Source organism: Coptis chinensis, chromosome 2 (genome assembly GCF_015680905.1).
Source record: "Coptis chinensis isolate HL-2020 chromosome 2, ASM1568090v1, whole genome shotgun sequence".
Lineage (NCBI taxonomy): Eukaryota > Viridiplantae > Streptophyta > Magnoliopsida > Ranunculales > Ranunculaceae > Coptis > Coptis chinensis.
In genome coordinates, this window is record NC_141457.1 from 74613237 (window position 1) to 74636845 (window position 23609).

Below are 23609 nucleotides of genomic sequence, written 5' to 3' on the forward strand. Positions count from 1 at the left end.
ACTTTTTCATGTTTTACAAAAACTCTAACTCTCCCCTAGATTTATGCAATTTGTGATCAAACTCTATGCAAAAAAGCTTTTTTTCGACAAATAGAATTTCGGAAGCATAGAATTGTCACCAATACGTTCGTTACAGGCTTTGAGCATATGACAAATTGATATAATGGACTACATAGCATAGTCAACCTAAAGCGAAGGCAACATTCAGCAACAATATATATTTTTAACAGATTGCAATAATCACTATCTTGCACTTAAAGAAAAGTAATCAACTAAATATAATAACATTAAAACGTACCTGAACATCCTGGGCATTAACATCAAGCTGATCAACAATAAGAAACCGAAACTTCGAAGAATCAAGATTTGTACCCGACCCAATCACACGGTTAGCAGGAAACCCAATGAAACAATTCGCAAAGAGTAAGATACTGTCCCTAGCCATTGGATTGCACCATTCAAAAATATCCCTCCATATTCATGTGGGCGTCCATTCGAAAACCTATGAATTAAATGAGGAATGTCTTGAATCCTCTTGTTTGTATTTGTTCGTAGTGAGTAAAGATGAACTTCTGATTCATAACATTTAACAATAAAACCACCCACACGATCACAAAAGTACCTGATTCTAATCACTTTGTACTCATCATGTGCTGACTCGTAACCAAATCCATAAACAACATTGAAATATTTGCTTTGATATTTTGAAAATGCCTCCGGTAACTCTATGTACTCTTTAGTTGATGGATTCCAAAGGTAAAATGCCATAAAAACCAATATACTGTGGCGTTCTTTGTAGTCGTAGAGGCATGTATGTTCCCCTACCCAGAACTATCGTAAATGCCAATCAAGAATATCCCGTTACATGAACCGAGGATCATTGCAGCAGTTTGAGAAAACTTGAAAGGATAATCAATCTCTACCGCTTACCGCTTTTAATAACTTTGCAGAAGACGTATCGTAGTCGACCAAGAAGTGTTTAAAGTTACATATCATAAAACTGAAATTATCGTCCTTTCTTTTCATTGATTCATTGAGATGCATTATGACAAAATCAGGATCTTTTAATAGAAAGTACCATGACTTGCATGCGCACTTGAGTCGTAAAACAGACTTGAAGGGTAGTCTTGAAAAGATATCGTGGATGATGTCTCGTGGGAACTCCAGTGTTCTTTGTTTAGTTCCTGTATGAACAGAACTGCATAGAGACATACTTCTATAGTTCTATGGTGGTGTTTTTGATTTTTGTGGTCTAAAAGATTTCCAACCTTAAGGATATCATGAAATTTTTTATTATCCTGCCCCCAAAAATGAAGAAAACTATCCCCAATTAAAATGTAGCACCGAAGATACTTTTCTTTTTCTTTTTTTCAAAACTCATCAAAAATAGGGAATTGGGTTTATCCTCTTTACCCTATCTCTTTCTAATAATTATTTTTTTTTTATTTTTTTATTTATTTTATTCTTATTATTAATATTAATCATATATTATAAAAATAATAAATAGAAATAGCCGGGTGTTATAATTTTACTACCTCCTTTAACAGTTTAACCCATTGTTTTGTTGGTGTTAATTAACAAATTTCTCTAATATTTTGTATTGGTGCAGATGGATATTTAATATCTGGAATGTTTGCATTGGCTAATGAAGTTCATTGCATCGTGCGCTCCTCTTCTTAGGATTACTTGATCTGATGAAATTTATCGGTATGTTAAGTTCCAAAATACTAAAGAGAGTGAACCAATGTAGCCAGCTCGGTCTAGAATGATTTATGTGACTCGGCTTTTCTCAGACACAACAATGTCACATTTGAATCCACAAGTGAAGTGTTCACTATAGATGTGGTCACATGGATCCAGTTTGAAGTCCCATGAGCTCACACAAGATCCAGGAGTCACTGAAGAAGAATCAAATATCTTTTTCAGCTGTTTTAAGACTTCTATATCTCCCCAATGAGTTCTTGAATCTCGCTTTATGAACAGTTCTGAAACTGTAATCACTAACACTAGAATGATAGATAGAGAGAAGTATGATGTACCCATTTCTTCTCTCCCAATCTTCTTTTTGTTCTTCATAGATTTTCTCTTTTTGGGTCTGTTAGATCTATATAGATAAGAGAAAGAGAAGTCAAGAAATGTAGAGATAAGGAAGTATTGTATGCATCATACACCCATGAGTTTGTATGACAAATGCTAATGATCAGAAAAACAATAAAACTAAACTACAATGCTGATATACAATAGTGGTGGGCTTTAAAGCTTTCTCTGCTTTTCCTGTCTTTGTTTCGGAGATATTTTGAAAGCTTTTCAATAGAAATTGTCAGGATACTCATATTCAAACCCTCTCCAAGTGCCAAGTGCTGCTTATGTTTGAATTTCTAATATTTGTTCACCACGATACCCTTGCACATAGACTCAAGAAATGAATGCAGCTATATGGTATGTTTTGAGTGTTATATTCCTTGATTGTTGTATTATATTTTGATAGTGAATTGTTATTTAGGACAATAATAACCTAGGTGAGGATGATAAGAATTGTTATTTAGGATAATAATACTTTAAAAAAAAAATTAGAAAAACATAAACCCATCAAACAAAGTATATATATATTATAAGCAAAGAATCATTAACTATCAATATACATATGTTATTTATTCAAGTGGACTTTAGGTTTTTAATTCATTAGCTATCTATATAGCAAGTCCGGCCATAGGCCGGGCCAAATGGCTAGTGGTTGATTATGTTAGAGAGAAAATAAAATTATGGTGAACAACCCCTAGTGACTACCAGAAGCCTTTTACTGTATTTGCATCTTCCCATAAGCCCATAAACATCAAAGACTTCAACAAAAAACCCAAAGCCCGAGAAAGATCAAGAGCCCGAACCAAATCCAGCCCTGCCCAATTCATATTCAGTACTTCACCCCCTTCTTTCCTTTTTGCAACAAACAAACAAATCATGAATTTCTTCAAATCAGTTTATTCAGATGACAAAGATCCCTAAAATACCCCACCACAATCACCCAAATCCCAATCACCAACTAACCCAAACCCAGAATCCTCAACCCCTAGATGGAATTTCAACACATTAATAAAAAGCATATCAACAAAATCCGACACATTAATCTCAACATACAAACGAGATCTAGTCGAATTCCAAACCGGCTTAAAAAAAGAAACCCAAGCCATTACTCAACTCCCCTCTTCACTCGAATCTGTCTGGCGTGGCACGTCACAGATCATTTTAAATACTGAAAATAATAATATTTTAAAGTATAATAGATTTCGTGCAATTAGGAATGACACGAGTGCATATACTGATGACGTGGATTTTATGAAATGGAAACTTGGGTTTCAAGTTTACGAAAATGAGGAGGAGGCTGAGAGTTTGGTTGGGGAGAACGGGGTTATGAGAAAGTTGTGCCGAGTTTGGTGGATAGGGAAGTGTTTTGGGAGAGGTATTTTTATAGGGTGTTTAAGTTGAAGCAAGTTGAGGATGCGAGTCGAGTCTTGTGAAACGAGCGATTAGTGGGGAAGAGGAAGATTTGAGTTGGGATGATGATGATGATGATGATGATGAGAGTAATAATGGGTATGAACCAAAGGCTAAAGAGGAGAATGTAGTGGAGAATAAGCAAGTTGAGGAATTAGAGATTAGGGATGGTGGCCCAGAGTGTTTATAATGAGAAGGTGGTTGAAGGGGAAGAAAAGGCGAGTCCGTCCGAGGATGGTGAAGCTTTGAAAAGCAGTGAGTTGCCAGTTGTATCATTAGTTTCTAAAGAGGAAGAGGATGAAGACCTTGGGTGGGATGAGATTGAAGACATTGAGGGTAACCATGATGAGAAGAAAGTGAGTGTTGGTGGGAGACTCAATAGGTCTGATTTGCGGAAGAGGTTGAGTGGTGCTGATGAGGAGGAAGATTTGAGTTGGGATATTGAAGATGATGATGAACCTGTTAAGCACTGATCTTCGTCGGCAGCCGTTAGCAGAAGCTTGGCCACTGATGAAATGTACTCTCCATTTGAATCATTTTGTTCTTCTTATATCTATTTCATTCACGTCTTTGACAATGTTTGTTCATATTTTTTTAGTTGGGTTACCATGTAAATATTTTGATGTACCCTAGAAAAAAGAAAAAAGAAAGTGAAGCAAGTACATGCTTCTTGCTTATCTGTGTCACTAAACATCAATTTGGAGATTTTGCATATAATAAAAGTGCAATATACGTAGTGTGTTGTATCACATTTGTCTTGAGATATCCATGTTTTCATTTTCCTATTATAGCAAATTCTGAAAAGTTGCTACTTTATGCACCATATGAAGTTCATCTGTGATTAGTGTATTACTGGATAGTAAGTGTTATGTGCACAGCTTCTTCGGCAGGAACGTTGTTTGTTAAGGAATGATCGCAGGCATGTGCTTTTGAACCTAATATTGGTGTTGTTTTTTGTTGTGAAAAACATTTCCTAGTTGATATGGAAACATTTGGTTGTTTTTTAGTCCATTTTTTTTTGTCCTTCACCAGCAACACCTGTAGAACAGAAGTTGTTTCCTAGCAAGGTTGTTTAGCAACAAGTTACTAGTTGTGATTGTTTACCTTTAGCAAATAAATGAATTGATCTCTAACTACTTACTATTATACTACTACAGTACCTGTATGATGCCTTGATTTGGTTACAAACAGTTGATTATTATTATAGCTTTGTAAGTTCTTTCCGTTTGGCGATTTTCCCGAATGGTTCTATGGTCGTCACCCATTTAGCAGGCACCTCTAGCGGTGGTTTAGTTAGAATTGCTCATGGTAGAGAAATTGAATAATTAAGCGTTTCTATTGTAAATGATCTGGGAATGTTGAACAGTCAAGCCTTCAATCATTCTGAACCACAATGCTATAAGTAGAGATGGATTTATGGTGCAGTTTTTGTCTTTGTAGAGTATATTAGGTTTTGCACCTTAAGAGCTCAGCTCTTCCAAACGGGAGTGCTCAATAATAGATCAGTTCTGTGACTAAGCTTTGGTCTACGGCTCTACGCACACTAGCTTCCTCGGCGACTAATGCCCTTCAGCTGGTCTTTCGTCCATTTGTCTATGGTCTCCGGTAAGTAGTCTATATTTCACTTTCATCTATGGCTTGCCCCGCTCTCTTTTTAACTTAGTTATTAGTACTTCCGAGTGGTGCAGCACTCTCCGGCTTGGCTATAGAATGAATCTGTTGCTTGTAAGGTCCACTCCTGGGTCTTTCACTTAGTAGAAGTTATGATGTGATGTACGAGAACTCGAGAAGCAACTATATAGGGAAAAATACGAACACCGATTGTGAAGTCACAATTTATGAATGAGAAGAGAAAAGATTGCAGCAATCTGGATCTTGTTGATGAACTACTTGTTCTTTCAATTCTATATTTTCAGGGATCTAATATTTTGCACAGAGGAGAGTAAAGACTCTATGGAATACACAGAAAGACATCGAGACACTTGAAATGCCTGAAAATTGTATTTTGATAAAAACGTAGAGAATGGGATTCAGTTAGCTGTGCCCTCGGACATCTAAGGTAAGGTATTGTTCCTTTCATACTATATCATTAAAGAAGACTTATTTACTTGTAATCATGAGCAACTACTGCTATTGTATTTCTATCATTATTTTTCTGGACCCTACAGTTGAATTTGTTTTGCGGTCATTCCCTATTTGCTGAGCGCTCATTCATCAGCACGTCCGATGAGTGGAAATCATGCTTGGATTTGTGCTGTCATGGAGAAGAGTTTTCCATGGACATGTAACACGACAAAAACACTAGTACCCTCATTAGCTACCGGTCCTTCACTTCTTCTGGGACCTGCACCTACTGACCTACTGTTTGATTCAGGTAAGATCCTTTCCTATTTTTTTTGTTCTATGATATAATGAACATTGGATTCTGTGTGGTTTAAGCAAGTTTAACCAGACTACGGTTAGCAGAGCGCAAGATAAATGGAGATTGAATGATCCCAACACCCCTACCCAGATGAAAGTAGAAAATTGATCCTAGGACCCCCTTAAAAGTAAACTAGAGTTGGTGAATGTATATCTGGGCTAAAAACTCATGCGGAGAAGTACTTTAATTTGTATTAAGGAATAGATGCAGGTTAAGTGAAATTTTATAAGAATATGTTGGACAAACATCAGTAAGTAGTATGTGGACCTTGTTCAGTGGAAATTAAAGACCAATTATCTAGGGGCTGTCTTATCTTATGTATTTTGCTTTTATACTTTTCCTACTTCTTTAGGGTTACTTCATGCATTCCGCTGTTTTTGCTAATATAATTGATAGTATACCTATCAATTTTATAGGGGTTATCAACTTTTTTATTGTGGGTCTCCCTCAATAATTTCAGCAGTCTGTGTACGAGTACGTAATGAAGAAGGGTCCAATGGGTTCCACGTTAGTCTAAGTTCACAACTACTTGCAACAACAGTTCCTTCCATTTTATTCCTTCAAGCATTACTGCACAAGCAGTTTTCATTAACTTGGAACCATTTGCCTATGAAGAGAGGAGATGACAGCAAGTACTGCTCTTCAAGTGGTAGTAGCTCCAGTGCTTGAAGTGATTTTTGACAAAATCAGTTCTCCTATTCTCAACGAGTTTGGTTTGCTGTCTGGAGTCAATAAGGACTTTGAGAAACTCTCCGACTCACTTTCTATTTTTATGACCTCGCCATTGAGAGAGAATTTCCTTTTAAGCGAAGGGCTTCCTGAGAGTTGAGCCAAAGGGTTTAATGTATACCATCAGACTGGTTTGACTCTTGAAACACAAGTATATGAGAGAGATGAGGACAAATAGAAGATCATAGAAATGTTTATGAGCAACGAGAGCAGTTAAATTGAGCTTTCAGTTTATCCTATACTTGGTGTGGGTGGTATTGGGAAGACTACCCTTGCTCAATTGAGTTATCATGATGATAGGGTATTAAATCATTTTGATACTAGAATCTGGGTATGTGCTTCAGATGATTTTATTGTCCAAAATCTTTTGAAAATATTCATAGAATCGTTATCACGTAACACGTGCAATCTGCACAGCTTGGATGCTATACAAAACCGCCTGAAGGCATTAGTCAATGGGAAAAGGTTTTTTTACTTGCAGTGGATGACATCTGGAATGAAAATCCCGATAAGCCGGACAAAGTGAAATTTCCACCAAAATTTGGAACTAAATGGAGCTTCATCATTGTAACCACTCATCAGGGAATAGTGGCTTCAATCATGGGCACCCTTCATGCATACAAATTGTACACTCTTTCAGAGGACGAGTGTTTGTCTTTGTTCAAGCAACGCGCTTTTGGTGTTGAGGATGAAGAGAGTAAAAGCTTAGTTGAAATTGGAAAACTAATTGTTAAAAAAATGTCTGGCGTGCCTCTTACTGCAAAGGCTCTAGGAAGCTTACTCTGCTTCAAAAGGGACAGTGATATCTGGGAGCTGCCACAAGACCACGAAAGCGGTATTTTACCTGCCTTGAGATTGAGTTATAATCATCTGCCTTTACTTTTAAGGCATTGCTTTTCATTTTGTTCTATATTTTAGAAAGATTATTACATGGACAAAGAAGTATTGATCCAATTATGGGTAGCAAATGCTTTTGTTCAATCTAATGGACAAATGTAGTTTGAAGATATTGGAAATGAGGTCTTCAACGAATTACTACAGAGATCCTTCTTCCAAGACTTTCAAATGGATGGTTATGGATATATAAATATTGTAAGATGCACGACCTCATACATGATCTTGCTTGTTCAGTTATAGTGGATGAACGTTGTGTCAAGGAGTTTGAAGAGGCAAGTGATTTCCCAAAAAGCATTCGATGTATATCCCTGATTGTGGATAGAATACCAAGACCAATTCTCAATTCGATCTGTCTAAGTCCAACATGGGGTTGCATGGCCTTTTCCTACAGCAAGCCCAAACAGCTACACTAAGTTCCAAGAATTTAATTTCTTGCAAGTGTTTAGTTTAGGAATTAGATTTTCAAATCCGCCAACTTGAATAGAAAAAATGAAGCATCTCAGGTATCTTGATCTGTCCTAGACTGCTCTTACACTGTTACCTGAAATCATATGTAACTTGAGAAATTTGCAGTTCTTGAAATTAAGGGAATGTCGTGAACTTCAAATGTTGCCTAAAGACATGGGGAGGATAGTCAGCCTCAAACACCTAGACATCAGAGGATGTCAGAGGTTAACACAAATGCCAATTGGGATTGGTCATCTGAGTTGCCTCCACACCCTGAACTTTTTTGTTGTAGGCCAGGAGGGTGGAGGCTGGGGCATAAGTGAGTTGCATGGGCTGTAGCACCTTGGAGGAGAATTGGGAATAATAGGACTCGAGCATGTGCGAGACTTAAGAGAGGCTGAAGAAGACGATTTAATAAGAAAGTGAAACTGCTATACTTGCAGTGGAGTAAGGCTTTTGGATAGGAATGGAAGGAGAACAATAGTGAAGGGGTGATTTAAAAGCTTGAACCTAACTCGAGTTTGAAGAAATTGGTGATCAAAGGATACTCAGGTGTAACACTTCCTAGTTGGATAACCTCTCTTTATGATTTGGTTGAAATTAAAATTGTCATTTGTAACAGATGCGAAACTCTGCTGCCACTTGGATAGCTTCCCCAGCTTAAGGTTCTAACCGTAAATGGAATGGATTCAGTGAAGTGCATCAAGGAGTTCTATGGAGAAGGGAGTACTAGAGGAGTCCAATCTCTGGAGAAGCTCTGCTAAGAGAAGATGCCACATTTGGAGAAATGGCCTCCTCGGGACGAGAACCAAAGAGAAGTATACCCTCACTTGAGAAAGTTGACCATTGAAGACTGCCACAAGCTGGTATCATTTGCGGAGGGGATGCTAGAAAACCCGAGAGCACTTACATTGTTGAGAATTGGGAATTGTGGAGAGCCGGTTTTTCTTCCAGACGGGTTACAGAAGCTCACCTCTCTTGTACATTTGGAAATTTTAAATTGTGATAGTCTAAAATCTGTGCCTGAGGAATTGCAATACCTATCATCAGTGGAGATACTTGAAATTAAGTACTTTAAGCAGTTGGAGTTGTCAAAGTAGGATTTTCAGCATCTCATTTCCCTCCGACTTTGCGTCTTGAACACTTGCCTAAGTTGACAACATTCCCTGATAGACAAAATCTCACTGCGCTTCGATCTTTGGAGATTTTCAGCTGCAAGAACCTGATGATGTTCCCAGAAGGGCTGCAACACCTCAGATGTTTTCATCCTTATCTATATGTACAATGCGAGAGAGATGGCTGGCCCAAGCTTTCGCACAATCCTGACTCCAGATTGATGCAGTTAGGGATCTTCGACGTCTATGAGCTAGAAGAATTGATTCGTTGTCTGTTCTCCACATTCATAAATTTGAAATTAGGGACCCTTGCATCATCAAAACCAACAGAACATCATGATGCTGCTATTTATACATGTAATTTCTATTTCTTTTGATCCAGTTCAGTGAGATTCGTTCCCCTTTCTCCCGTATGAGCAGTTCTATATGCCTAAATATCTACTTTTCCTTAAATGTTTTTGCTAAACATATACTGGTACACCATTAGTGATATTTTGTCCACAATTTTCTTCCTCAAAGAAGCAAGAGCAACAGTCAAGTAGACAAGTAGACAAGTTCTTCGAATGCCCCAAGGATGGAATGTTCAAGCAATATATTAATGCTGATTGGCAAGCCAGAATGCATACTTGCGTACAGAAGAGGATTTTTTTTTTTTTCAGCAATCCGTTTCTTGCGGGTGAACTACTCTTTTTCCTTTTTACAAGGAAGCTATTATCTTGCACAGGAAAGTTGAGAGTGCGATCAATTACCAAGACAGTTCAAATTTTCAGAACGAATGATTTCAATGGAGATGAGCAAATGGGTTATGATCAGCTGTCAAGGAGACATCTATAATACAAAACAGCTCAGTTTTTAAGCAAAGTTATAAGGGCTTAAGTGGTGGTCCTGTTTTCCTCGGAATCTGTCCTGCTTTCATCGGGATCTGTGTAGTATCGCCCAATTTCAAAAATATCCGAATAAATATTAAAATTTTCGGCTTTCAAAACTCGAAAGCAGGAAATTATGGAAAGACATGGAGAAGGAGCATCTGCATATAAAGATATTTTTCATAATGGGCCATAGATCTGCTCTTGAATGTAGACCCCGAACACCCTCCACCCACCCCACCCCCTGCGTGATGGTGGTATGAACGATGTCAGACCTGGGTACTTACGATTTTAAAGGATGAAGAGGAGCCTAAACAGAGCATTTGTTTCTTAGGAAGAAAAGATGGCTTCTTCAATTAAGGTAATTGTAAAAATCTAAAGAAAACAATAAAAGAGACAAGGACAGAATAAAAGGTAATAACCAAGGCGCGGATTAGGCTGTCCTTAAGGAAAGATTTCGCCCCTTCCAATGGTACAGAAAGGCAACAGTGGCGTCTTCCTCACAGGATTCAATGGTTAACAGCAGCTTGACTTTGCACTAGAACAGACTATCCTCTAGAACAGCAATATAACTCTCTCTGGCGGCTGACAGGAAGAAGAGAAGAAGAATAAGATGGGTTCTGTTTCTCTGTAGGGTGGGGTGAAGGTCTGGTATACACGCACGAGTTCTGTCTCTCTCTCTACGTCTGTAATGGATACTCATCTATGGACGCACACAACAGTGTTTATATAGAGAAAGCATCCGGTTACCAGATGGGAGAAGGACTCCTCATAGTCGGTTTCACAAACAGCTAAGGAAGCAGAAACCAACTTAAAGTATGACTCCAACTGAAACTTGCTGCAAAAGCAAAACAAGTTTAGGCAATTGGTAAGCCACTACCCACTAGACAGTAAGCCCAAGCCCAAGCCCAACCCGACGTGGGGCGGGCGTGGCTTTGGGTGAGTCCTCCCTCCTAACACAAAAGCCTTTGTACCCTAAGGGCACGCCCTTATGGTAGAAGAATTCCTCATATACCTCACATGCTAGTGGTGGTTCACCAATGTGGGACTAAACACAATGCACTAAAGTGGAGAGAACACACATAGTTCATCTCCTCCACTTTGCACACACACACACAAGTATTTTGAAATACTCTTGGAGATTCCAACAATCCCCCACTATTTCAAAATACTAATAGTCCCCCACTATTTTGGAATAGGATATTATAAAAGAAAAGGGTTAACGAAATGCCAGAGAGAATCGAAAAAACAATGCATAAGATACTGGTGCTTTTCGGGCTTAAACCAGTCATAGGATAACATGTTTTATAATACGTGAAAGTGGTGGATTAAAAAATCTTTGAACCAACATTCCCATGTAGTAAAATAGAGCACATGCACCCACATTATTCTTTCATTATATGCCTGTTCTGTGGTGTTGCGCTTTTTGGCCCTTGCGCTGCCTGTGTTCCATGAATACTCTAGAGTACTTGCCTGAATACTCATAAGAACTGACCCAGTTCTACATTCACGTAGGTGGATATCCATCAAGTGTACATTGCAGTTAAAATACACTATCTCAAAAAATAATGGACTATGGATTCCAATAAGAGAAAAATAATTCATCATTTCTCATTGCAATTCAAGTTATACAAAGTATACATAAATGATATCTAGTCATAGGGTGGGACGTCTCAAAGAAAGACAATAGCATACCAGAGCGACGAGGTGACTTGTTTTTCCCTTTGAACCTACTTCATGGGATCTCCAATCACATAGGTGGGGTTCGCCGTCGATTCGCCTATCTATCTAAAGGCAAAGTCTCATCCCCTCGACGTTTCAACCACTTGTCTCATGTTAAGCGGTTTTGTCAGAGGATCGGCCAAATTTAACTCTGACCTCACATAATCTAGAGCCACAACTCCAGATTCCAGCAGCTGCTTTATAGACTGTAGTCTCAGATGGATATGTCTCCGCTTTTTCCATTATACAATTTGCTCTTTTGCCTTTGCTATTGTGGCCCGACAAATCCAATGCATATAGTACAAATACCGAGGCGGTTTTGTACCAATAGGAAGATCGCCAAGAGGTTTCTAAGCCACTCACCCTCAACACTTGCTTTATCTAAAGCAATAAGCTCGGACTCTATGGTTGAGCGAGCTATCAAGGTCCGCTTAGAAGATTTTCAAAGATCGCACCTCCACCAAGGGTGAAAATATAACCACTAGTGGACTTGATATCATGAGAATCAGATATCCAGTTTGCATCACAATAACCCTCTATCACAGGTGGAGTTTGTCTAAAACGTATGCCGTAATTCATTGTTCCTCTCAAATACTTGGCTAGTCTCTAACAACACTCCAATGTTCCCGCTGGGACAATGAGTGTATCTGCTTAACCTGCTAACTGCATAAGCAATGTCAGGTCTAGTGCAATTCATCAAGTATATGAGACTACCAATAATTTGGGCATATCTAGACTGAAGGACACTATGTTGATCATTTTTCTGAAGTTCACTAGTTGCCTCATAAGGTGTCGACACAGGCTTACTATCATAAAAGTTAAACTTCTTCAAAAACTTCTCAACATAATGCTCTTGTGAAAGCGTATAGCCATCACTATTTTTGATAATTTTAATTCCAAGAATCACATCAGCTTCTCCCAAATCCTTCATTTCAAATTGGGAGGATAAGAACATCTTGGTGTTTCTCACAACATCAAGGCTAGGACTCATGATTAACATGTCATCCACATATAGACAGATAATCACATATGTATTCACATCAAAAGATTTAAAGTAAATACATTTATCAAAGATCATTTTATGTGATATCCATTAGACATCATGGCATCAAACTTTTCATGCCATTGTTTTGGCGCTTGTTTCAACCCATATAAAGACTTAACCAATTTGCATACTTTTTGCTCATTCCCTGGTACTATAGTACCCTCAAGCTGCATCATATATATTTCTTCATCAAGATCACCATTCAAAAATGCAGTTTTTACATCCATTTGATGAATAAATAAATTATGAATAGCAAATGCCGAGAGCCATTAGAACTCTTATAGAAGAAATCCTGGATTCAGGGGCATAAGTATCAAAATAGTCAATGCCTTTTACGGGAGAATCCCTTGAGTAGTAGTCTAGCCTTGTATTTCTCAATGGAACCATCTAGCTTCAGTTTCTTTTTGAAGATCCACTTGTAACGTATAGATTTCGCCCCAGGAGGTAGATCAACTATTTCCCATGTGTGATTAGCTATAATCGAATCTAGTTCTGAGTATATAGCATCCTTCCAAAAAGGTGCATCTCGAGAACTGATTGCCTCATTATACGTCACAGGATCATCATCAAGAAGAAACGTGTAAAAGTCATCACCAAAATTGGTGGATTTTCTGTCTCTTTTACTCTTCCGAATTTCTTGTTCAGAAATTTCAGGATTTGTTAATTGTTGTTCACTAGGAGCAACCAACCTCTCAACGCCAATTTTCAAAGGAAACAAATTCTCAAAGAAATCAACATTTTTACTCTCTATAATAGTGTTAGCATCGACAAGGTTATTATCAGATTTTACTACTAAAAATCTATATGCGGCACTATTATGAGCATAACCAATGAACATACAATCAACAGTTCTAGGTCCCAATTTTCTCTTTTTAGGTTCGTTCACTAGAACCTTTGTAAGACACCCCCACATTTTGAAGTATTTCAGGTTAGGTACATGACCTTTCCATAATTCATATGGTGTCTTATTCCCTGTTTTCTTGTTGGGTATCCTATTCTCTATGTGGCAAGCAGATAGGATTGTTTCCCCCCACAAGTTTAGGGAAGCTCCAGAACTTACAAACATAGCATTCATCATCTCTTTTAGAGTTCTGTTTTTCCGTTCGGCTACTCCATTAGACTCAGGAGAGTATAGTGGAGTAGTCTCATGAATAATGCCATTCTTGTCAGAAAAGTCCTGGAAGGGGTTAGACTCATATTCTCCACCCTTATCAGACCGAAGTCTTTTGATCTTACAGTCAAGTTGGTTTTCAACTTCAGCTATATTAAATAATGCTCCAATGGTTAACTCATTCTCTTAAGATACCGTACTTAACAATGGTTAACAATGGTTAACAATTGTTGGTTAACAATGATTCTCTGTTTCATTGGTTTTTTGTTTTGTGGAAAATATATTTTCTTAACTACAACTGTATCTGATAATTTATTGTACATTTGTACCATATGACTTCCCAAGTATATTTTGGTAACAGTATTTACTTACACATTGATCTACATTAGCTGAACCATATGACTTCCCAAGTATATTTTGGTAACAGTATTTACTTGCACATTGATCTACATTAGCCTAGATTCACACCGTTGACCTTTCACATTTTTTGTTTAGGTGTAACTTAAATGGTTATTAATTTAGAGGATCCTTGCCTTTACACATTCATCTGACTTTATTTAGATTCGCCAGTGTATACTATGAGCCTTTTAAGGATATACGCAGGTCAACATCTCTCCCAACAGAATCAGTGTCAAAGGCAGTGAAGGCGCTCAAGGCCGCTGATGGTGATATTGTTTCTGCCATCATGGAGCTAACAAACTAAGAGAGCCTTTTTGGAGCATATTCTCACGGTTTCCATTTTGAAGCTTTACACATATAGATATATTCTAACTTTATACCACTTTCAACATATGATATTTGTTATCGGCAGTGAGCATTGCGAGAAAATTTCAGCCTAGGGTCAAAGTAAACACACAGCCAAAAGACAAGTTTCCCGCCTCACATGCTATTTCTGTGGTAGCAGAGGGTTCCATTAATCATGATGAGGCTCCCAATTTTCATGCCTCCAATGTTAAGGACTTGGAGGGAGGACCTGGACTTGCATCACTTTTGTTTGGCTGAGGGAATCAGTCTTATAGCCTTTTAAGGCCTTTTGTGTCAACATCTCTCCCAACAGAATCAATGTCAAAGGCAGTGAAGGCGCTCAAGGCCGCTGATGGTGATATTGTTTCTGCCATCATGGAGCTAACGAACTAAGAGAGCCTTTTTGGAGCATATTCTCACGGTTTCCATTTTGAAGCTTTACACATATAGATATATTCTAACTTTATACCACTTTCAACATATGATATTTGTTATCGCGGTGAGGAGCAACTTGAGAAAATTTCAGCCTAGGGTCAAAGTAAACACGCGACCAAAAGACAAGCTTCCTGCCTCACATGCTATTTCTGTGGCAGCAGAGGGTTCCATTAATCATGATGAGGCTCCCAATTTTCATGCCTCCAATGTGAAGGATTTGGAGGGAGGACCTGGACTTGCATCACTTTTGTTTGGCTGAGGGAATCAGTCTTATCTATCGTGTTGTATTATTAGCAAATTTTCTGAGTGCAACTGTTTGCTAAAGATTATGGGTTGTTTTCCAAATTGCATATTTGTGTTGGCACAACACAAAGTTCTGCGACTCCTGCACCCATCTGTTAGTTATCGTTGTGGTGTTGTAGCCTGTAGGCCCTGTAGTTAATTATCTAAAAACATTATATTTGTAACGGGAGTTTCAGTTTCCTTGTGTTTCAATCGGCTGAGGCGGAGGCCTATTTTCATGTATGTGTTCTAAAAGATTTCTGAATAGATCTATAAATCCATTGTCTACTGACAAAAAAAAGGTCTTAGTATTGAACTAAAGGTTATGTATTTTTTAAGGATTGGAGCTTCAACACAACTGAAAATGCTTTGATCATCTCTTAAAAAGATGTACGTACAGGTACTACTAAATTGCATATTTACATACTCAGATTTTTCAGTTGAAAGGGACACAAATAAAGAGAATGGTAAAAACTAAAAAAAAAAAAAATCATTACCACAGTTGGTTCCAAGAACGTACAGTTTTTCCAAGTTTAAATGTTGCTCTACTGCTCTTAATGCTGCAGTCATAAAGAAACCACTCTGCATTAAAATTGTGAAGTTTGTAACACGAAAATTTGAACATACAAAGGAATGTTGAGAACATAACCCATAACCTTGCACTTGGCACCCTACACCACGTAAGAGAAGCCTCTTTACACTGCCACCGACATTGGAATAAAAGACAAAAAGGTCATCTTCAAGATGTTAAAATATATCCCACATTATTGAATTGTATTCTTAATGTAATTCTTTTCTTCCTATCTAATGCTAATTCTTAGCATTATCCTTGAATTTAGGAGAAATATGTGTAGTTAGAGTTTCCTAATATCTATTAGATTCTGATCGTATGAAGATTGCTATTAAAAAAAAGGGGATCGAATGGAATTGGCGACATTAAATCCAATTAAATTTGATCAGACAACTCTTATTCTAACGTAGTCCAATTAAATTCTTAATGTAATTCTTTTCTTCCTATCTAATGCTAATTCTTAGCATTATTCTTGAATTTAGGAGAAAATCTAGGTAATATATTAATACTTAGTTCTAGGATAATAGAGAGTCCTAGGAAATAGAGAGTCGTATGAAAAGTTACTACTGTCACCCAATGAAACAATCATATCTTGCCACTCATCTTCTATATAGACCTCCAAATATCCACACATATTCATCAACTTTAGCTGCTACTGTTAGTACTGCTTTTCCTGCTATTGGTGTTGCTGCTTCGTCTTTGTTTATTTATTCATCAACTTTAGCCGCTAATCGATGATAATCGCTTCTCCGCTATTGGTGTTCTTCGCCGTCTGTTTATTTTGAAGCTTGCTGTCTCTCTTTCTTTACTGCGATCTCTGCGCCTGCCCCATCGAGGTATTTGCACTTTTACATTATGGAATCGGCGTAGTTCTGTTCAAATAAGTTGTGTACACAATTACTGATTATATTGATGTAAAGTTGGCGTCCACAATGTCCACAATGTAACATAGAGTGTTTCCGTTTGGCAGGTCTGAAGGTAGTGAAAGGGATGAAAGAATCTGGCTTGACTCTGAAAGCCCTGGGCCATATCCCCATGGGTAAGTCTTCTTACTTTTCATATTGTTACGTTCTCTTGAATGAAACTTTTATGCATATGCATTATTAGTTTCTAATGAATACATGAGATAATGTACTCAGTACTTGGCTTGATAGGTTTAATTACTTTTGACTTTTAGAGTGTAAGACGAGGTAGGATTGGAGTGAGGTTACAGAGAAGAGAAACCTTCAAAACCTTCAAACAAACTTCACTAAAATCTTCAAGCCAAAGCCATGGTATGCGAAGTCCCCGATTACGTGCTATATAGTATTGTGTTTGTTTCGTGCTTTAACAATTTCTGTTTGTTTATACTTTGCCTAAGTTGCATTATTATTTCAATTTTGCAATAAACTATAGGTTGTTGCCCAAGATGGAAGACACCAAGCTGAACAAGAACCACTAGCTCATCCTTCTAACCTTCAATTACCTTCCAAACGCCAATTGGGACAGCGTGTAAGAAGACAACAGGAGCATATACAACGCACTGCAGTGTCCATCAACTCTGTACCTTCTTGACGCTCATTGGCACAACGTGCACGAAGAGAGAGAGAGCAACAAATGCAACAACTTATGCCAACAGGTCCACACACAGTAATGACACCAAATTTTACATCAAATGTTGGTTTCAGACATAATACTGGTAATCATGACCTTGGAAATGATTCTTCTAGCCAAAATACGCTTTCTGATCATTTGTAAGTTTTTATTTATCGTTCGTAGTACTCTTATATAGTATATTCTAATTCTATTATCCTTAACATATCATTTTTTTTTCTTCAAGGAATTCTCAAACACGCATAAGTCCAGAATGTGCTATGGGTACTAATGATGAACAACCTCCTATGGAAATTGATGATGTTGTACAACAACTTATGCCAACAGGTCCACACACAGTAATGGCACCAAATTTTACATCAAATGTTGGTTTCAGACATAATGGGAAGAACAAAGCGAGTGATGCAGTCTTGCTCACTCCACCCAAGCGAACTAAAGGTGCATGTTTTACTAGGTCACTATCGACTGGTAATCACGACCTTGGAAATGATTCTTCTAGCCAAAATACGCTTTCTGATCATTTGTAAGTTTTTATTTATTGTATGTAGTACTCTTATATAGTATATTCTAATTCTATTATCCTTAACATATCATTTTTTTTTCTTCAAGGAATTCTCAAACACGCATAAGTCCAGAATGTGCTATGGGTACTAATGATGAACAACCTCCTATGGAAATTGATGATGTTGTACAACCTTCTATTGATGTGCATACTGATGGTCATCATTATCTTGGCAAAATGGATGTGGAGTGTCCTTATTATGGAGCTCTTCATTGGATAGATGAGAGGCTGGCAAGGTCATCACCGAAACGTCCTCTTTTTGGATCATGTTGTAAGCAAGGAAAAATCAGTCTCCCTTTGCTCAATCCGCTGCCTTCCGCCATTCAAGATTTATACGTTGGAAACAATGCAAAGGCTAGATCATTTAGAGAACACACTCGGGAATATAATTTGGCTAATGCGTTCACCAGTCTCGGTTCCAAAGCAGATGACATATTTTTCAGTGGGACGGGTCCTATCCCATTCACTGTACATGGTGAGTTGCGCCATCAAATTGGATCCTTACTTCCAGAATCGGGAAAGGAACCTACGTATGCTCAGCTTTATATTTATGACCCAGCATCAGCACTCAATGTTTGTCACTGCAGAAATCCCCATTTGAGGCATGACGTTCTAGACATTATCCAGACCACGTTACTAGAGTGTAATAGATTTACGGATACCCTCCATCAAGCCCATGATATATTGAGTGCAAATGAGGTCGGGGATGATAGTGTCACAGCGTATTTGCACTACAATTCATTACGACCGGATGGAGACGATACAACCTTCCATCAGCAAATGAAATTGCAGTTGTTTTACCTGGGGATGGAACCGAAGTGAGTAGTACAAGAGATATTGTACTACGTTATAAAGCTGGCAATGCATTGAACCACATAGATGAATGTAATCCTGCTTATCTTCCGTTACACTATCCTCTATTCTTCCCTCATGGGGAATTGGGCTGGTCATGTGAAATGAAAATATATGATGTTGGAAACGATAACTCGAAGCGAATGACTCAGATGGTATTTTATGTGTATCGTTTGTTCCAGTGCCACACTGAGTTCTCACCAATACTCCATGGTGGAAAGCTATTTCAAGAATTTATGTGTGATGCTTGGGCTTCAACTCAGCAAAATTGCTTGAATTACTATAGAATGAATCAGGATAAACTTCGTGCGGAAGTGTACATGGGATTGACAGATGTACAGGATGGTGTGGATCCAAATGAGATTGGTCAGAGATTTATTTTGCCTTCATCGTTTACCGGAAGTCCGAGACACATGTTTGAGATTTTTCAAGATTCAATGGCTATAACACCTTACAACAAGCATCCAGATATATTCCTTACGATGACGGAAAATCCTAGGTGGCCCGAGATACAAGATGCCCTCGACAAACATCAAAATGCAACAGACAGACCTGAGCTGGTTGCCCGTGTGTTTGAACTAAAGAGAATAGCCTTAATGAAATTCATCAAAGATAAGAATGTGTTTGGTCGTGAAGTAGCACATGTTTACACTATTGAATTTCAAAAGCGTGGTCTACCACACATGCATGCACTCTTTTTCCTTCACCACGAAGACAAAATATGCACTCCAGTTCAGATTGATAATGTCGTGTCTGCGGAACTTCCTGATCCAAATACAGATCCAATGCTTTTTGAAACGATAATAACTTGCATGATACACGGTCCATGTGGTGAGAGAAACATGAGCTCGCCGTGTATGGAAAATGGCAAATGCACAAAACATTACCCCCATGCCTTTGCTGATGTGACAACTATAGCTGAAGATGGATATCCCCTCTATATGCGTCGTGATGACAAGCGTGTCTACTACGTGAAGGATAAAAAAGTTGATAATGGTGACGTCGTCCCATATAATCCGCAATTAGCAAGAATGTTTAACTGTCATATCAATGTTGAAGTTTGTGCCGGTTTGCATTGTGTGAAGTATATCCACAAGTACATATACAAAGGTCATGATTGAACAACATTAGTGTTGGCTGGTGGAGATGAGATTCAGCAATACATTGATGCTAGATATATTGGACCATCAGAAGCTGCTTGGAGGATATATGGATATTCATTACATGAAGAGTTCCCCACTGTTGTACAGCTAGCCCTTCATTTAGAGGGAATGCATCATGTTGTGTATAACCCAAAAGATCCACTCGAGAAGATTCGCTAGAGCAAAAACCAAAAGTCGAAGTCTAAGCTGCATTCTTTGAGTGTTGTGCTTCAAATCCACGAAGCCCGGCTTTATACTTACCGGGAATTTCCTCAGCACTTTGTTTGGCATAAACAAGACAAGATATGGACCAAACAGAAACAAAATAAGGGATATGCAATTGGACGAATGTATTTTGCTAAACCCAACGAAGGGGAGAGGTTCTATCTACGTTTACTCTTATCTGTTGTGAAGGGGTCAACATCATTTGAAAATCTGCAAACGGTTGATGGTATTCCCCACCCTACTTTCAAGCCAGCATGTGTTGCACGTGGACTTCTTGAAGATGATAAGGAGTGGATACAATGTCTAGAGGAAGCATCTATAATGACTATGGGACACCAGCTTAGAAGACTGTTCAGTATTATTTTGCTAGAGTGCAACCCAACACAACCTCATGAGTTATGGGCAAAATTCTCAGCAAGTATATGTGACGATTTGGCGCACAAGATATGCACTATCTTCCCCAATCAATATCCCAATCTAACAGAGGAGCAAGTTAGAGATTTTGGGTTGCATCTTTTGGAATCAGGTAAAACTCTAGAAAATTTTCTACCAATGCCACGACTAACTGGAAATTGGGGAATAGTGACTAAGAATAGGTTGATATGGGAGCAACGCCAACTTCAGTTTGATGTACAGGAGGCAGAAGTAAACCATAATATTGAACGCCTTAACAATGAACAACGAAATGCGTATGACGTTGTAGTTGACTCTGTGATTCGGAACGAGGGTAAAGCTTTCTTTCTAAATGGAGTGGCAGGCACAGGTAAAACATTTTTATACAATACAATTGCAGACAAATGTTGCACTCTTGGTCATATTGTTATTGCAGTTGCCTCATCTAGTATTGCTTCACTTTTATTACACGGGGGTAGAACAATTCATTATACTTTTTCAATTCCGTTTGAAGTATTGGAAGGCTCTATATGTGGGTTTAAAAAGGACTCACTCCAAGCTAAACTGTTCAAACAAACGAATCTAATAATTTGGGATGAAGTTCCAATGCAACATAGGTTCTGTGTTGAAGCAGTTGATCGCACGCTTAGAGCTTGCAACAATAAGAAACCATTTGGTGGGATCACAGTAGCACTGGGTGGAGACTTTCGCCAAATATTACTAGTGATACCGAAAGGCAGCCGAGAAATGGTTGTAGCGGCGTCATTGATAAGGTTATCGCTCTGGAAACATGTAAAGGTTTTAACTTTGGTGCAGAATATGAGATTGGATAGTTCGTTACTTGAAAATGTGGCATTTGCCAATTACTTAATAGAGGTAAAACATAAATTACTCAAATTCTTTTTAGTTGTCCATTATATTGTCCATTATAAATGTTTTTTTCAAGCATTCATTAACCTAAGAGTTTCCATTTTATTACGACTTTTTTAGGTTTGGGACGAGAACCGCGAAGAAGTTGTTCAATTGCCATCGAGCAATTCAGAAATGCAGAGATATTCAAGAATTGATATCTTGACTTATCCACAATTGGGGTCGGTGATCTAAAACTCGACCAAAATTTTTCTTACCGAGCGAACAATTCTTTTCGCATGTAATGATGATGTCGTTGATGATTAATTTCGCGCGCATTAGATTTATTTCGTGAGAGAACCTATTGTTTATTTGGTGATGACAAGTTGGAGGTTGAAAGCCTAGCGGCGACGGTGCTACTCGCAAACCGTTATCCAAATGAGTACCTCAACTCTCTTGATCCTTCCGGGGGTTGCCACCATTTTCGCTTCAAATCAAAGAAGGATGCCCGATAATGTTGCTAAGGAATATCGCGACCGAGAGATGGTCTCTGTAATGGCACTCGCTTGATGGTTGTGAGTTGCAAGCCACCCGTCATCCAAGTTCGAATTCCAACTAGCGTAAGGCAGGGAATTTTCATTTGCATCCCCGAGAATAGCTTTGCCGTCATCAAAAGAACTGCCATTTCGAATGACCAGACTTCAATTTCTAGTTCGCCTTTCATATGCAATGACAATAAACAAATTGCAAGGACAATCTGTTAAGTATGTCGGGATTGATTTGCGGAACCCTGTGTTTAGTCATGGCCAATTATACGTTGCCCTTTCTAGATGTACTTCTTCAAACAGAATCAGTGTCATCCTTCCACCGGATTCTATGGACGACACAACTAATGTTGTCTATCTGGAAGTGCTACTTTAATTTCTCTAAAGGTAATGTTATCAAAAAAAAAAATCACGTCTTCCTCAATTAACCTTTCCTTAGGAACAAATTGAGATAAGGTGTTGCTTTTCTTGCATTTATTTTTCTATGTTACCAGTGTTCTCAAATAAGCCGTATACATCCCATCGCATTCCTGCTGCTCTTGGATTGGTTTTTACCGTGGGTCGGATTTTCTACTTCATAGGTTACTCCACTGGTGATCCAAAGAACCGTATGAAGGCTGGGTGTGAAATTATGAATTAAATCCTTTTAATTTAGCATCATTTTCATCAATTGGATATTATGTCCCAACATCTCTTGGATAAAGAGTATTTGGGTTCCAGAGATACTTTACATTCAGAGTCAACAATCTCCATCTCTCATGGAGACTTGAAATCAGGTTTCACAAGATCAGGAAAAGAGGTATGGACTCATAAATCTCATTCCTGTGTCAAATTTCGATAATTGTCCTTTCCAGTTTTTCATGTTCTGGTGTCGACTTTAATGTACTCTTGGTAATTTAATTACTCTCAGACTGCAGAGATTTTTTTGGGCTTGATGACTTCATCCATGAATCTAGAGCTGCAGGTGGTAAGACATGAACCGAGTTTCCATTTTGAAGCTTTACACATATAGATATATTCTAACTTTATACCACTTTCAACATATGATATTTGTTATCAGCAGTGAGCACTATGAGAAAATTTCAGCCTAGGGTCAAAGTAAACACGCAGCCAAAAGACAAGCTTCCTGCCTCCACTACAACAGAAAGGCTCAATTGCAACGCCATCTGGTGTCGCTACAAGTACGAAAAAGCGCTGCCAATGATCAATGGCAACGCCAATGTGGGCGTCACAAAGGCCGCAAAAAAATTGGGTCACAAAAGCTAAATGAAGACGCCTTAACAATTGGCCTTAAAAGCTTGAAGGTTATTGCAACGCCTTGTCCCATTGCTATTACTTTATTAGCGTTGCTAAAGTATTTTGGGCAAAACTAAAATGATTTTTAAAATATTTAAACTATTTGCAGCGATTGGCGTTGCAAAATGTTCTTTTAGTGCACCGCTAAGCGTTGCAAAAGGGTTACTTTTAGTTGCACCCTCAAGGTCACAAAAGAAGCAAAGCATTAGCTACTGTGTCTTTGTCACATAAGGTTTGAACCATTAGGCTGCGCCAAAGGCGTTGCCAAAAGTGT

At 38.3% G+C, this 23609-nt stretch overlaps 3 protein-coding genes, 2 long non-coding RNA genes and 1 pseudogene across 7 annotated transcripts; all 6 read left to right on the forward strand.

Annotated features, from left to right (window-relative positions):
* The first annotated feature begins 3006 nt into the window (after positions 1 to 3006).
* On the forward strand, positions 3007 to 4241 carry LOC147517793 (uncharacterized; annotated as a pseudogene).
* A 351-nt stretch (positions 4242 to 4592) lies between these two features.
* Positions 4593 to 11723, forward strand: LOC147517794 (uncharacterized). 3 transcript variants are annotated; one of them, XR_015211564.1, is made up of 3 exons: positions 4593 to 5097; positions 5181 to 5556; positions 5661 to 11723. It is a non-coding gene; the product is annotated as an uncharacterized LOC147517794 (long non-coding RNA). The 3 variants fall into 3 exon arrangements; XR_015211565.1 differs by having other exon boundaries at positions 5181 to 5551; XR_015211563.1 differs by having other exon boundaries at positions 5409 to 5551.
* Positions 11724 to 16651: 4928 nt separating this feature from the next.
* Positions 16652 to 17598, forward strand: LOC147517795 (uncharacterized). The gene is made up of 4 exons (XR_015213945.1): positions 16652 to 16714; positions 16849 to 16917; positions 17056 to 17152; positions 17274 to 17598. It is a non-coding gene; the product is annotated as an uncharacterized LOC147517795 (long non-coding RNA).
* A 15-nt stretch (positions 17599 to 17613) lies between these two features.
* On the forward strand, positions 17614 to 19072 carry LOC147517796 (uncharacterized). Its single transcript, XM_086594702.1, has 2 exons — positions 17614 to 17994; positions 18081 to 19072. Exons 1-2 carry the CDS (start codon positions 17732 to 17734, stop codon positions 18853 to 18855), a joined length of 1038 nt encoding a protein of 345 aa, XP_086450828.1. The 5' UTR covers positions 17614 to 17731; the 3' UTR covers positions 18856 to 19072.
* LOC147517797 (uncharacterized) lies at positions 18990 to 20006 on the forward strand. The gene has a single exon (XM_086593713.1). It carries the CDS (start codon positions 18990 to 18992, stop codon positions 20004 to 20006), a length of 1017 nt encoding a protein of 338 aa, XP_086449839.1.
* A 369-nt stretch (positions 20007 to 20375) lies between these two features.
* Positions 20376 to 21749, forward strand: LOC147517798 (uncharacterized). Its single transcript, XM_086593714.1, has 2 exons — positions 20376 to 21521; positions 21636 to 21749. Exons 1-2 carry the CDS (start codon positions 20376 to 20378, stop codon positions 21747 to 21749), a joined length of 1260 nt encoding a protein of 419 aa, XP_086449840.1.
* Positions 21750 to 23609: the final 1860 nt, after the last annotated feature.

Coding starts and splice junctions, on each gene's coding strand:
- LOC147517798 (XM_086593714.1), top strand. CDS start 20,376: ATGTATTTTGCTAAACCCAACGAAGGGGAGAGGTTCTATCTACGTTTA. Junction 21,522..21,635: donor TTGCCAATTACTTAATAGAG/GTAAAACATAAA, acceptor CGACTTTTTTAG/GTTTGGGACGAGAACCGCGA.
- LOC147517796 (XM_086594702.1), top strand. CDS start 17,732: ATGGGTACTAATGATGAACAACCTCCTATGGAAATTGATGATGTTGTA. Junction 17,995..18,080: donor AATACGCTTTCTGATCATTT/GTAAGTTTTTAT, acceptor TTTTTCTTCAAG/GAATTCTCAAACACGCATAA.
- LOC147517797 (XM_086593713.1), top strand. CDS start 18,990: ATGAAAATATATGATGTTGGAAACGATAACTCGAAGCGAATGACTCAG.